This window comes from Parus major, chromosome 1 (genome assembly GCF_001522545.3).
Source record: "Parus major isolate Abel chromosome 1, Parus_major1.1, whole genome shotgun sequence".
NCBI lineage: Eukaryota > Metazoa > Chordata > Aves > Passeriformes > Paridae > Parus > Parus major.
In genome coordinates, this window is record NC_031768.1 from 61,206,377 (window position 1) to 61,220,997 (window position 14,621).

General features: G+C 41.8%; 2 protein-coding genes and 1 long non-coding RNA gene across 5 annotated transcripts; 1 reads left to right on the forward strand and 2 right to left on the reverse strand.

Annotated features, from left to right (window-relative positions):
- LOC117244489 lies at positions 1 to 377 on the reverse strand. The gene is made up of 2 exons (XR_004497693.1): positions 248 to 377; positions 1 to 153 (listed from the first exon to the last, which is right to left on the reverse strand). It is a non-coding gene; the product is annotated as an uncharacterized LOC117244489 (long non-coding RNA).
- Positions 378 to 414: 37 nt separating this feature from the next.
- NUDT15 (nudix hydrolase 15) lies at positions 415 to 3,407 on the forward strand. Of its 3 annotated transcripts, none has more exons than XM_015628724.2 (4): positions 415 to 700; positions 805 to 995; positions 1,540 to 1,617; positions 3,040 to 3,407. In XM_015628724.2, the coding sequence occupies exons 1-4, from the start codon at positions 546 to 548 to the stop codon at positions 3,057 to 3,059; spliced, it is 444 nt and encodes a 147-aa protein (XP_015484210.1). In that variant the 5' UTR covers positions 415 to 545; the 3' UTR covers positions 3,060 to 3,407. The 3 variants fall into 3 exon arrangements, with proteins under 3 accessions (XP_015484210.1, XP_033370672.1, XP_015484201.1); XM_033514781.1 differs by having other exon boundaries at positions 420 to 700; positions 1,540 to 1,695; XM_015628715.3 differs by having other exon boundaries at positions 425 to 700; positions 1,540 to 3,402.
- Positions 3,408 to 5,419: 2,012 nt separating this feature from the next.
- On the reverse strand, positions 5,420 to 13,562 carry MED4 (mediator complex subunit 4). Its single transcript, XM_019006888.2, has 7 exons — positions 13,418 to 13,562; positions 11,191 to 11,257; positions 10,668 to 10,838; positions 10,240 to 10,297; positions 9,184 to 9,270; positions 8,280 to 8,411; positions 5,420 to 6,208 (listed from the first exon to the last, which is right to left on the reverse strand). Exons 1-7 carry the CDS (start codon positions 13,528 to 13,530, stop codon positions 6,036 to 6,038), a joined length of 801 nt encoding a protein of 266 aa, XP_018862433.1. The 5' UTR covers positions 13,531 to 13,562; the 3' UTR covers positions 5,420 to 6,035.
- Positions 13,563 to 14,621: the final 1,059 nt, after the last annotated feature.

The window sequence follows — 14,621 nt, forward strand, 5'->3', positions numbered from 1 at the left end:
TATTTGCCAGCAGAAACTTTTATTTCTTCATTATCAGTCAGGAACTGTTACTCCACTTGTGGAGCTCTGATCAGCTAGGTTTGTAACCTCCCTTTGAAATAATTCCAACGTGACGCTTCAGAGTCAGACTCTTGACAGACCAGAAACAGTGGGCTAACCAAAGAAGGGACACTTTTTAAATTCTGAACAAATCTGCAGTCAGAGACCGACTGGCTCCCTGACCTTCAAAACCCGATTCGTATCTTACTTGCTTTCAGCTGCCCCTCATTTGCACAAACGCCTTTTCTATTCCCGGTGACCTCACAAGGCCCTGCTCACGCAGAGGAAAAGAAACCCCAGGCAAAGGGCAGGACAGGGCACCTCTCTCCTCTCGAGCCTGCCTTGGAACAAACATCTCCACCTTCCTCACCAGCGACGTCAGCACCTGGCGCATCTCGTACGCCGGCCAAGGGCCTCCCAAAATCCGGGATCCTAAACCCTGATTGGCGCCTCCGCCCCCTCCCTCCCGCGGCGGGACGGAAGCTCTCCGAGCGCCCGGCGCTGCCATGGGCGAGGAGGCGGCTGGGCCCCGGCGGCCCGGGGTGGGCGTGGGGGTGGTGGTCACCAGCGCCGCGCACCCCAACTGCGTCCTCCTGGGCAAGCGGAAAGGCGCGCTGGGCGCCGGCACCTACCAGCTCCCCGGAGGCCACCTGGAGTTCGGGTAGGAGCCCCGCGCCCTCCTTCCCGCCCCGCCCTTCCCCTGCCCCGCCGTGCCCTGAGGCGGCCGTGCCTTGCCCTGCCTTTCCTTGCCCTGCCCGCCCGCAGGGAGAGCCTGGCGGAGTGCGCGGCGCGGGAGACGCTGGAGGAGGCGGCGCTGCGGCTGCGCCACGTGCGGTTCGCGTCGGCCGTGAACGCGGTGTGCGAGTCCCAGCGCTACCACTATGTCACCGTGCTCATGAAGGGAGAGGCCGAGCCGGGCGCCGAGCCGCGCAACCAGGAGCCCGACAAGAACGAGGGTCAGTAGTCATCCAGTTCCAAGCCCGTGCCACGGGCAGGGACACCTCTCACTAGATCCGAGCTCCATCCAGCCTGGCCCGAAACACTCCCAGGGATGGGACATCCACAGCTTCTCTGGGAAACAAAAAAGCTGCTCAGGCAAAATGACTCTGTGAAACAGAAAACTTGTTTTTGTATTGGTAGTTTCTATATGATCCATCTAGACTTCCAGAGAAAGAATTGTTGTATCACGGAAACAAAGAATATCCTGGATTGGAAGGGACCCCCAGGCATCATTAAATCCCATTCCTGGCCCTGCACGGACAGCCCCAGCAATCCCACATTGTACCTGTGGCTGTCCAAACACTGCTTGAGCTCTGTCAGGCTGCACTATGGAGTCTATTCCAGTGCCCCACCAACTTTTCCTAACATCCAGCCTAAACCTCCCCTCTCACAGCTTCATGCTGTTTCCTTTGATCCCATCTTAACTCTATACTGATTTTTCTTCCTCTTCTTTTTTTTTTTTATTTTTTTTTTTATTTTTTTATTTTTTTGCCCCTACAGGCTGGGAATGGGTGAAATGGGATGAATTTCCTCCAGCAGATCAACTGTTCTGGGCCTTACGCTGTTTAAGAGAGCAAGGTTATAACCCCTTTACAGAAGAACTCGATCACCTAAAGGGGTACACGGGAAGTCACCAATTAGAGTAAAAAACAAATTGTATGTTATGTCACAAACTAAAGGAGAGACCTGCTTTTTTTTGGTGTAGAAGTAAAAAAGATATAAAGTGCTCACCCTGCCCATGTGAAAATATTGTTTTCCAAAGAACATGCCAACTGTTTCAGTGCTTTTCCCATATTTCACACAACAGTTTTCTCTCATTCCAGACCCATTTCTAGATTTAGTAGTTAACAATTAACATTTGCTTTTACAGAAAACTCAGTGTTTTATCTAGTTAATATTTATATTGATGAACAGCCATTTGGAAGTCAGCACTAGCCAGGGAAGCTTACTCACTTAAAAGCAGTTGCAGCAAAACTTACTTGTTTAAACCTGCTTTCCTGTAATTATTGGACCAATTTTAAAACTTAGCTTTGTCTTTTAGCTTCAGTTATGAAAAACAAAAGTTATATTTAATAGACAATGCCTTTTTTCCCTGCAGTCAGCAGTATACACTTGAAAAAAAAAAAGACTTATAAATGTGAAGACTGTTATGACACATTGCAGGGAATGAAAATTCCCTGGCCCTTCCTGCCAGTTGCTTCCATAGCAGAGTTCTGTTTAGAGCCTCAATTACATTGAATTTATCTGCAGAAATGCCTCAGATCTCTACAATTATCTGAATTTGTTACCAAATTCTTGGAATGGAGAGATGCCTACTCTACTAGGCTGACACAAATTTAATTTATAGGTGTAGCTCCATTGCAGAAATCCTACTTTGTGGCCAAAGAGTTGTCAGTATTAAACAGCACAGATGGGTGTAGTTCCCTATGGCTGACTATAGAAATTTGCTAAAATAGGAATTTTCAGTTTGACCAATTAAATGACTGAGCTGATAGTGAATGAAATTACAGTACCCAATAGTACATTCAAAACCAAGGAGTTAATATTTTTAATTTTTCTAGAATCTGCAACCAATTCTGATTATTTTCCAGCTGTTGTCACCAAGATATCAGCAATTAATTTTAGGATGTAACTTTTAAAGAAATCGCTAATTGGCTAATTTTTTTCTTGTCAGACTTCTTTTATAGCACATCTCTTGTCTATTTCCTTTAGATATACTCATTGTACAAAAATGTTGTAAGATATCTTTAATTTATTTTGCATAAAACACAGGCATAATACTGAGAGATTAAAATCACCTGAAATTATGAATTGACTTCTCAGTTCTTAAAATAAATCAGCTTGAGGAGTTTAAAGCTCTTCCTTACTTTGTACATTCATTTTTTTTAAATGGAGATGGCTCTTGCTGAGAAACAGAATGATAAGGCATAAGGATGCTACTGCCCCTGGCACTCTTTCTGCTTAGAGTTTGAAGTATTAATTATGTGCAACTTCCCTTAGGACAGACACCCGTTCTCTGAGTGAAGAAAGAAGTAGCGTTGCACAGCAGTCTTGAAATGGGAAATATCACCAAAAATTCCACTGCTACTGTTCCTTTGAAAAAAGCTTATTTTCCTATTCAAAAGTGGAGATTTGCTTCCTGAAAGCAACCTTATGTACACTGAAAATTATTCCATTCAGCTGTCAACAAAGAAGCTGTAGGAAGAGTTGACAGATGTCCTGCCCATCTGTCACAAAGAATAATGAAGAAGAAGAATTTTAATTAATTAGTACAATTTTAAATTTTAGAAAACATCTAAGTCCTGATGAGAGAACAGAGACCGCTGTAAAATGGTCTGTCATGCAATAAATACTTTCTTGGCATATTTTGTTAATGGTTATATTCAGTCTATCTCTTGTAAATACACAAGTAGACGCTGAAATGAGGACACAAACAGTATCTCCATATGTCAGCATTTTTGCATCCTTTCTAAATGGACCGATTAAAAGACTACACTGCAGCAACCAGCTGTCAGCAATCCCCAACTTAAATAACTTTGTTTGTATGTATCACACAGTTCTATTTCCCACCCTTCCAGAAAATGTGGTTCTCAGTTGATTTTTGCCAAGACTCAATCCTTTCAACTAAGTCTTTACTTTGATTTTTGGTACTTCTGCCAAATGGGAAAATCTATTGTGTACATATCTAAGCCACTGCATAACAGAACACTTGGTTACCATATCATGGTTCACTAAACTGCTTGTAACTGAGAGGAACTCACCTAAAATGCCATTGTAGTTAGTCAGCATTGAGGAACATACTCCTGAACTGTACACAGTTTGGAGCACTGATGCAAGGAAAGTGATTAGGATGCATCTAATACCTAAAGTTTGATTTTATGCTAAGTGAACAGTGGGCAGAGCTACTGCCTTACATATTTCTTAGATGTAATACACTGGTCCCATTTAATCCTTTAATAGAGTATCTAACAAGAAAACTTAACAGAAAAATAAATGGTCATTGTTTCAGTGCCCTCTTATGTCTGGAAACAATCACCCACACAATATTTCAGCTGGTGAATTACATGATACAGCCATAGAAGAGTTTTGGGTAGACTGTAACACTACACTTCCATGAATATTAATTATATATTTTTGTATTTTGTTTCAACCATGTCCTTGTAAGTTAGAAGATAAAAGAGACTGGTAAACTTTGTCTGTGTGGTGTGTTTAGAGAAGGCCATTTAGAAAGAAAATAACCGTCCCATTATAAAAAGCATTAAGAAACTCCATTTTACAATATTGTGTACAATTCTGATCACACATGTTTTAAGACAAAAACTAATGTGAGCTAGAAAAAGGGTAGGCAAGGTTAACTAGGATACTGAGACAGGGCACATGTATTGGGATTAATGCGAGTTAAAGAAATTGGAGATCAGCACCCAAGAGGAAACCATGATATTGAATAAAAGTTACAATATGTATGTAGATTAATAACTTCAGACTCTGAAAGAGGAGATGGTTTAATAACTCTGAAAATACTTCTAAAAGAAACAGCTGAGACAAAACCAAATTCCCCACTTCTCTGAAAACAAAACCCACTGCCCCATGTTATGTGAATGAATGTGACTGAAGTCCTTCTCCCTTCTACATCCTTACGGGATTTGTACATATCAGTCACAGGTGGCAGCATTACTGGCAGCAATGTTTGAAAGATTACTTGAGCAAAGGAGGAATTACCTGATTCATCAGATTCTTCCTGTGAGCAATCTACAAAATGGAAAAAGGAAGAGAATTGTGATCTGTGCTGCAGGACAGAAACCTGTAACTGCCAGGAGCAACAGTTCACAAGAGTTTTGAAATTTTATCAGAGGATTATGTAAGAGAAAAGCAGCTGTCATAAAATGAGTCCTTAAGCAAAACAGGAGAGGAAAGCCAAGGGAAGTGCCTTTGGAAAGACAAAATAAAATTGCAGCTGATGCAGGAAATGCAACTGACAAAGTAAACAAATTAGAAAGTTCAAAGGATTGAAAAAATTATAGATGACAAGAACAAAAAAATCCTTAAGCACTTTGATCTGAAAGGAGCTAAACCTGCAGTATGCCCCCAAGTGTGTCACCTCCAGGGTCCCAGGACACTTAACCAAATATTTGGGGCAGTCCTGTGGGTGTGCACTCGCTGCCTCAGAGTCTGCCCAGCACTGTGTGTACCTGGAAGGGCTCACCTGTAAAGGAAGGACAGGCTTTCCACTTCTGACTCCTCCTCAGCTGCTTCTAATGCTTACTTAGGCATTTTGCATAGGGGAAAATGGAGTACAAACTTCTGAAACGCAATCAGAATTCAACCACATACTGGGATAAAATGTGCTGAGAACTGAAGTTACATGGCAAGTCATCTAAGATTCAAGTTTGAAAAACTGAAGTTAGATCAAAGCTGAGTTTATTTATGACAAATCATTCATAATATATTACAATAATTACAAACTCTTTTATTACACCTTATTGCCATATTTTTGTTCTTGATACACAGATGACCAAGAACATGGATTTAGGCAGTAACAAAAAAAGATACTAAAATTACAAACTTCATGTTTCATTTCTGTGGCATAGAAAAGGCTATCATCAAAAGAGTAAAGTTACTAACAAACATACAAGGGGATTCCCCTTACACCTTTTTTTCCCAGGAACTTATGTCATCTAATGTATAGTAAATACATATATATAAATATATATTTACACATCTCTTGCAAACATACATTTACACAATCACTGAAAATCTGACATCTCTCCCCCAGCAGACAGCTCCCAGACATTTCTCCCAGCTCGTAGAACATCTAATAGGAAAAAAACCAAGGCTACAGCCCATGGTTTTAAATTAGTCACCCTATCTCTGAGCCAGCTGTTATCTTCTCCCTACACAGGGCTGCTGGTGTAACAAAAGGATATTGCAGTTTGTGACAAACATCATCTAACCTACCTTTGCCACAGGAAAGGTCTACTAGGGATACCCCCTTGTACCTAGTCTGAGTCACTGCTGCTGCTTGAGGAGTCTGTTGACATAACTTCTACATCATCTTCATTCTCTTTATTGTGTCCTGGAGGCTCCAGCATGAAGTCATTACTATGATTAGGAGGTAGCATGTTCATTGACATATCACTTGACTGCCAAGGATACTGAGGAGCAAGCACATCTGGAAAAAAAGAGGCATAATCAAGGAAACTTTCAATTTTGTATAGTGACAAATTCAACAAGACAGCTCAACCAGAACTTCAATTTCAAATCAAAACAAATCTTGAAATCCTTTCTGAATTTTGGACAGATTAAACCCTCCAGTAACAGCCAGAAAACATCTCATGATGGAGCAATTCTGTAACTGTAAAAGTCTGCTCTACCAGAGTGGCCCATTTATCTAGGTGGCTCTTGATAACTCATATGCTCAATACAAAGCTTTGCATCTTCAAAGCAGAGTTTCAACTGATTCAGCATTCACAACTACTGCAATTAATGAAAATTATAACAGTCTGTCAGTGTGCAAAAATAGATTAAAACATTAAAAAAAAAAAATCAGGCAGGCCATAAAAACTTCAGAGAAAAAGGCTTTATCCAAACATACCTGAAAAGCCTTTATCTGAATGAGCTCAGAATGGAAGCCAGTGTTTTACATTCTGTGGCCATGCTTCAGTGCTAGATCCAGCCTGCTATTAAACCAGGCTGAATGTGTGTGCTAAGCAGCCTCAAAGTTTGCAGGCTACCAAGCAGTCCAGCAACTGGTCTGCACATTCACTAAGAACTCAGTAACTGGACATCTCTGTAGGACTCTCCAAAAGAACTACATCCCATAATTAGCATTCCCAGGACTTGCCTCCATGCACCAACAGATTCAGCATCCCTACACAAAACACTCAGGGCAGCTTCAACTTTCTTGTAAATCAGTGTTTCCCCCTAACCTTGACAGTCTAGTTATGAGGGTTCAACCTGACAGAGGAGCCCAAGACTCAATTAAGAGCTTTACTGGAGGAGTTTAAATTCCACATTTTCCAGCTTCTCATGGAAAATTCCTGAAATTCCTGAAAATTCCTTTCAGTTCTTATAGAGACAGCACTCAAAAGTTAATGGATCAAGTCTGCATCCTCTAAGGCAAAGCAGCCAGCCAGAATGGCTTTACCAAAACATCTAGAAATAAATGCTCAAACTCCATTAGGAAGTCACAAGCTTAGCATGTCCTCTGACCATATTTCAAAAGAACAGAGAAGATACTTGGGCCAATCCTCGGCGTTTCCCTGGTGGGTTGCTATGGGCAGATGTCAGGGTCTTACTCCCATTCAGCTCACTGACCCATTTTATCCGAGGCCAGAGATTTACAAAGTGAAATGATGCAGGATTTCAAATCACTGCTTAAGAGGTGACAACAGGATTAGACAGGTGATCGGAAACACAAAATCCAAATTTACTATTTCTTCAATGGACTTGTAAGAGGGGTTTTTTAACAAATTCAGCATGATTTTTAAAAACAAGCTTTCCATAATGCCTGATAGTGGCTTAATAGATATGTAAGAATTGTTACAGGTCTCCTATGAAGCCAAACTAAGACTTTTTCCACCCTTCAATCTAACAATGGTCAATCAATGCTGCACAGGTACAGAGCAACAGAACTCTTGATTCAATTACTGTAATTTATTGCTGAATTCAATTTTTGATGAAGGAATGAATCCTACTGAAGTCAATGGAAGTGCCCATTTCACAAAGCAATTAAGGGATTGAAGCTTGATTCCTACACTCAAATGTACAATCTAGCAGTTGTCCACTGCCACGTCTTTTAAATCCAGAACTTCTAAGCACAGACTCAAAGAAAGGTAGGGAATGACAATAAACCACCTTTCTTCCAAATACATCTTTCACAATTCCATGCTTTGTCATCACCACTAAGCAAATGCTGCTCTGAAAGGGCTTCTTTCTAATATGTCTGGAAATCACTTAATTACTTATTTAGAATATACAAAGGTTATTTTATACCTTCATTTATATACATAAGGGTTTTTTTGTATACTGACTTAGCTGTAGTGTCTGCAGTTTAGCATGAAATTAAAAAAAATTATGCAATTTCTAATTACCTTTCTTTACTAGGTCTTCACTGCTAGGGAACAACATTAACCACAATTTTCATTGCTCTACCTCTGAGTTGCCTTTGCTAGGGGAAATGTGTAACTGTTGTGAATCTATAAGCAGTAAAGAAAAACAAAACAAAAGTGAGTTTCACTTACCTGGCAGTCTGCCTGCTGCAAGTGCGTCCCCTGGTAAGTGTCCATTGACTCCATTGGTGGATGGGTTGTTCATCTGACCCAAGAGACCACTTCTCATTTCCAGATCTGTAGGATATGGCCTACGTGGGTCCCCTTTAAGAAAAAAAAGAATGCTTTGAAATATTTAACACTTGTCTTGCAGACACTAGCTTTAGCTTCAGAGCCTAGTTTAATGACCAAAAAAACCCATACTCCAGGATGCCTGGATGAGCAATGAGCATCACACATGTTTTATTAAATTCCAAGTCTATCTTTCACTTAGACTTTCACTGTTCATTCAAACTTGGCAGAAAAAAGCATATTAAAAAACAGCCAAGCAACCCAAAGCAACTAAAACAAAAAAAATGTTTTTGTTTATACCTTTGCTCTCCCTGCTACTTCACAGCTAAACAGCAAGGACAGGAATTGGATCAAACACCTTTTCATTTTGGACAAAGAGGGTAGTACCCAAAATTGAAACATGTCATAGTAAGAGTTCTGCTTCTGACTCCACTGTTTACGAACATTCTCTGAAAGAATATTTTAAGGGGCAAGAGTGAACACAACCAAACACAGAGAAAAGCCTTTAACATACTTGGCTTTGACTTTTAATCAAGGTAAACATTCAGGGGCAAAAGGCAAACAAAGGAAAGCAGAGGAGACCAGTCTGTTAATAAAAGCAGACAGTGTCATAACCTTTTGGAGATGTATGGGAAGTCCATAGGACTTTGGATATCCATTCTTACTGAAATATTAGATATAGCAGCTGAAAACAATGTTACTCTAATAAACCCCAGTGGTTATTGCCATATATAAACATTGTATGACCAGATATTAACCATGATTTATTATGAAAAAAATCTACTGTCATAAACACAATAGTTACCTGGTACCCATGTCAGAGGGGCACACACAGCATTGCTAGCACTGATCCTATGGGCATATTTAATTATTTCTTCAGAGGAAATGGCACCTGGAAGAATGGAAAAAAATGTTGCTGCATTCTCAAGAGATTGTGTCATTTAATTACTTCAGAGTACTGACCAGCAATATCTAAAAGACTGGGAATGTGATTTTGCCAAACATTAAGAGCCTGGTTCAAATGCAATGACTGTTTAGAAGATTCTCAGAATATGCAAAGATGAGCTTTCCAGTGAACTGATTTAATGCACACACGAGTGCAAAACACCTTCAATATCAATGGTCCTCCAACCTTGTGAAAAACACAGTCTCTTAAACAAGTGTACTTGACAAGCACAAAAAGAATTTGTAATTCAGCTCCTGCTTTACTACATAATTTTTTCTAGCGAAGAATTTTTTTTTTCTCTTTTAGTAATTATGTACCCAGAGGAGTCATTCCAAATATGTGCCTGTACTAGATGAATAGAAACTTTATTAAATTCCTTGATTTTCTAGGTGAAAGACACATAACAAAATTATAAAAGACACTGTAAAAAAAAACCAAAACAAAACAACCTGAAGAAGGTGCCTCTGTCCCCTCCCCCACCAAAAAAAAAAGTTAGCTTAAGTTGGTAAGTGCCACAGAATGGCAGGAATCGCTACAATTACAATCTAGTATCACCAGCTAGAGTCAGTCCTTCAAATACAGCGCATGTACACACAAACATTCTCTTCTTTCCTTGGCAAACCTCCTAAGGCAATTTGGTAAGGCACTTAGGGAATCAGATTTACTATTATCAGTCCAAGAAGACTGCTGAGACTTTCATATTAAAATAAGTTTGCACAAAAAAAAAAATAATTCAATCCTGCCTTTATTCTGAGGAAATGGTTAGATTCATAATGAGATGAAAAATTGTTTACACACAAAGCATCTGAAATCTGTGATAGTAGAACTAAAATAATTTAAAAGGCCCAGTTTGAGCTCACTAACAACTTTGTTTAGAATTGCATTTATGCAGTATGTACAATCATGGATACACACCTTTCCGTGCTTTTTCAATTGATTTCAGTTTTTCCTTTGCTTGATAAACAGCTGTTGCCTAGTTATAAAAAATAAAAACCCATGAAGTAAACCAAATCTTCAATGCATCTTTAATTTACAAATGTCTACATAAAGTCAGCTCTGTGAATAAACCCTATCATTTAATTGCATTTTAAAAGCGAAACTTCCGTGAACATTTTCAAAATACACAGAAATAAAGTAGGTTTAGAAGAAAATTAGCATTATAAAAAAAACTTAATACCATGATAACTATACAGTGTTTGACTACTGAGAAAAAACCCAAACCACTAAGCTCTTATGAAGTTTTAAGTATTTCAATCTTCTCAAACTAACACAACACCACTTTGCCCAAAACCACCTTTTCTACAAGAAGATGCTCAAAAGCAAACACATCATTATGAACTTACCAGTATGTGCTCTGCTTCTTTTAGCTGTTTCTGCAGCTGCTGAATATCATTATCCCGCTTTTCTACTACCTTTTCTAAAAGCTGCATTTCATGATGGATTTTTCCCTGATCAACTGCCAACTTCATTAGCTCTTGAAACTCTCCATCTCTCTGAATCAGCAGTTCCAGGATCTATTGAACAACAGTTTTGTAGAACTTTTAATTTGGCTAGAGTAACAACACTCCCTCAGTCATGCTACAAAGAAGAGCAAAGGGCATCCATAGGAGTATTTTTGTTTGAATGAAAAATGAAACAAAATTTCTTTCTGTTTACAGAAACAGCCTATGAAGCACATAAAAAATGAATAAACAACAGGAGAGCCAATAATGCCTTTGTAGCAGGGCTAAAGCCCCATCATGACCATTAGCTTGAATACAGGCAAGGACAAAGGGAGAAAGTAAGAACAAACAAAAGAATGGGAAAAAAAATAGAAATAAAGCATCATGCTTACCCAGAGAAACACAATTCAGAAAGTCATCTTACCTGGCTCTCCTCTCCTGGTTGTGGAAGCTTTTGGTTTCTTGAAATTGCCAAAATTTCAATTAGTTCCCTGAAAGGAGAACTCCATTTGCACAATTTTCTAAGGCATTAGCACATCAGGTCATCCCCAAATTACCAGAGCACTGGTTTCATTACAAAAGTGTTCATGGACCTGAGTATTTTCTATTTTATAGTACAATGTGGCAGTGATTTTTCAACCAAGAAAGCACTTTTTTTCCTTTGTAATTTGAGCTCATGAAGCCCTCACATATTTGAACTCAAGAAAGGTGCTAAGTTCCTGTTACACCATCAAAGACATAAGCAGAAGCTGAAAGAAGAAACAGCATAATGAAATGCATTCATACCTTTCTTCTACTGCCTTTGTTTGTTTCAAGAGGGTCTTTGCTGTTTTCTCTACTTTTCTCCATTTTTTCTCCAATATATTTGTAGTTTAGAGCAATTACATATAAACTTTCAAATACCAACAGAGTCTCTTATGGAACTACTTTTACAACAAGTATTTATACCATGCTGTATTAGCTGTGCATCAAGCACACAAAATCATTTAAAAGAAACCCTGGTAATATTCTGGTGCTATGCTAAAAGTGCTTCTCAAACAGACCTCTTGATCACTCTTCCAGATATCCAGATACTCTGCCACTGTTCTGAAAATCCAGCAAAATCTCTGGGCACCACTATGCAAAAAAGGCACTTTCTGTAAATTCAGCAGTTATTTGGCTTCAAAGGCTATGAATGGCAGTTCAACCCTATGCACAAGTAACTGTCTATCTGGAGACACTGTCCTTAAAAGTACTGATTCTTTGCTTGGTCCAGTGTAAGCAGCTCCATGGGGTGTCTGAGTAATACAGCAGTGGGACCAGAAATGTCTAAAAAAACTCCAGTAAGCTCTGATCTTGGTCTATGTCTGTTGGTCACTCCTGAACACTACCATGATTTTAAACAATTAGTGAATAAAGAAACTTGCCATTGCTACTAAAGCTTCATTCTACTGAATGAACAACACTGAGCAGTAGCAAATAAAATCCATTTTAAGTAGGTCAGCTACCACCATCAAGGATGATGTCATGGAGTGCTGTAATTCTACTCTGCATCAGCCAGATAATGCACAGATGTAGATTTAAAACTATAGAAAGGCTACAGATTAGACATGTGTCTTAATTTTTGCCCCTACCACCATACCAGTATTGTGACTGAGAAAGGCCTAGCCCCAGGGTGCTGCAACACTTTGCTGATCAACAGGAAGATTCATGAAAAGCTGCTGAGCGTTGCTCTGGGCTCATTGAGTTAGAATGCTAGTTCCAGCATCAAAAATGAAAAGCTATTTAGATAAAGAACAAGTTTGTTTTCGTTTTTCCATAAACAGGTGTTCTCCAGCAACCCTTATGTCACAATAAAACTGAGACTGAGGATAAAACTTAAACAGAAGAGCAACTCACCAATAGCTTATACTGCTTCTGGTAATCGTTGAGTGAGTAAGCCACATGGATAGCACGGATTATTCCCTCTGAAAATGCTTTCCTAAGCTCCTGCTCTCCCTGAGGTGTGGAAAATAATTAGGAACTCTCTGAACTTCGCTGCCAGCTGTGACTCCACGACATGATTGACAGCTTGGATGGGGATTACCAGCCAGGACTCAAGACCGTGGACTAAGTATCTGAGCATTTCTATCACTCTGAAAATGAGCTCTGCAGCCTACTTAGAATGAATGTGGCACTAATACAGGCAATACCAGAACAGCTTATGTCCTACCATCTACGTATTTCTGACCTAAACATAATTTTTAGTGACTAATAAAATGCCTAAAATCGGCGTGTGAGTGTGCACTTCACAGGAAACACAGGTGTAAACCCAGTGCGAAAGGGAAGTGGGAGAAAAAGGAAGCGCTCCTTTTCTCTGCGGACAGGATGACCGATGCTTTCCCACTGGGACGAGCTCCGGGAAGCATTGCGCAGGGCCGGGCCGGGCCGAACCCCGGCGCAGCACCAGCCCCTCTGGCCTGAGGACGGCGAGAGAGCAGGAAGACGCGTACCCGAGCCGGGTCGGGCCAGCGGTCCAGTCGGGCCGGGCCCCTCCCATCCCAACCTCAGGGGCTCCCGCTCCTCCCGCCGCCCCCGCCGGAGGCTCCGCGCACGCACCGCGCCGGGAGCCCTCACCCCGCCCCCGGTACCCCGCCGCCACCCGGGGCGCACGGGGCGGCCGAGTGCGGTACCTGGCCAAGAGCTCGAGATCCTCCAGCGCCGCCAGCAGCCGGTCCCGGGTGCTGCTCCGCTCCCCGCCTCCCCCGGTTGCCCCGGCCCCGGCTCCAGCCGCCGCCGCCGCCATCGCGATCCGGGCGCGGACCCGAGCGGGACCCGCCCCCCGCGAGGCGCGGGCAGGCGCGCGGCAGCGCCCCCGGCGGCGGAGGCGCGAGCGGCAGCCGCGGGGAGGCGCGCGCATGCGCGGGGCGGAGGGGCGGATCCTTTCCGGGAAGGCGGTGGCGCCCGGCGGGGCGCGGCCCAGGGGACCGAGGGTGTGAGGGAAAAGAGAGGGCAGGTGCGCCTCTGTCAGCGCCCGTCTTGAGACGGGGTCGCTGCGCGATGATCTGCGCTTGTTGCTCTTTGGATCACAGGATCGTTGAGGTTGGAAAAGGTTATGGAGTCTGAAAAGCACCATGTCAACTAGACCAGGGCACTAAGGGCTACGTCCATACTTGCCTTAAGCACCTCCACGGATGGTGACTCCACCACCTTCCTGGGCAGTCTATTCCAATGTTTAACCACCCTTTCTGTGAAAAAAAATCTTCCTGATGTGCAACTTATAGCTCGCCTGGTGCAGCTGAAGTCTGACCTCTTGTCTCCTATTGGTAGTCATCGGGGAGAAGAGGTCAGCCCCCACCTGGTTAAAACCATTCCAAGTGGGATGCATTTGTGCAGTGCTCGGGTCTCCACAAGGAGCCTCCAGATGGCACTGATGTGGAAAACGGAGTAACTCTTCTGGGTTTTAAAAAAGTTTAATAGACCCCGGCACTGGACTTTTGTCTCTTATTCCCTATTAAACTTTTTTTAAATCCTGGAGAGTTACTCTATTTTCCACACTGATGTATGCTAAAGAGACAGAAAACATGCTGCGGGTGAAGTATGTGCAACTGAATTATATCTTCAAGGGTTGAAGGTCTCGAAAACTCAATTTTTGAGAGTCTTGGTGTTCAAAAATTCCTCAGGTGCCTTTGATCAGATGGAGGATGAAATCACGGAATGGGTCATCTGGTCCAACCACCCTGCTCAAGCAGAGATGTCCTAGAGCACACTGCACAGGATTGCATCCAGAGGGTTCTTGGTGTCTCTAGTGAGGGAGACTCCACAACTTCTCTAGGCAATCTGTTCTAGCACATGGTCACCCACACAGGAAAGAAGTTCTTCCTCATGTTCAGGTGG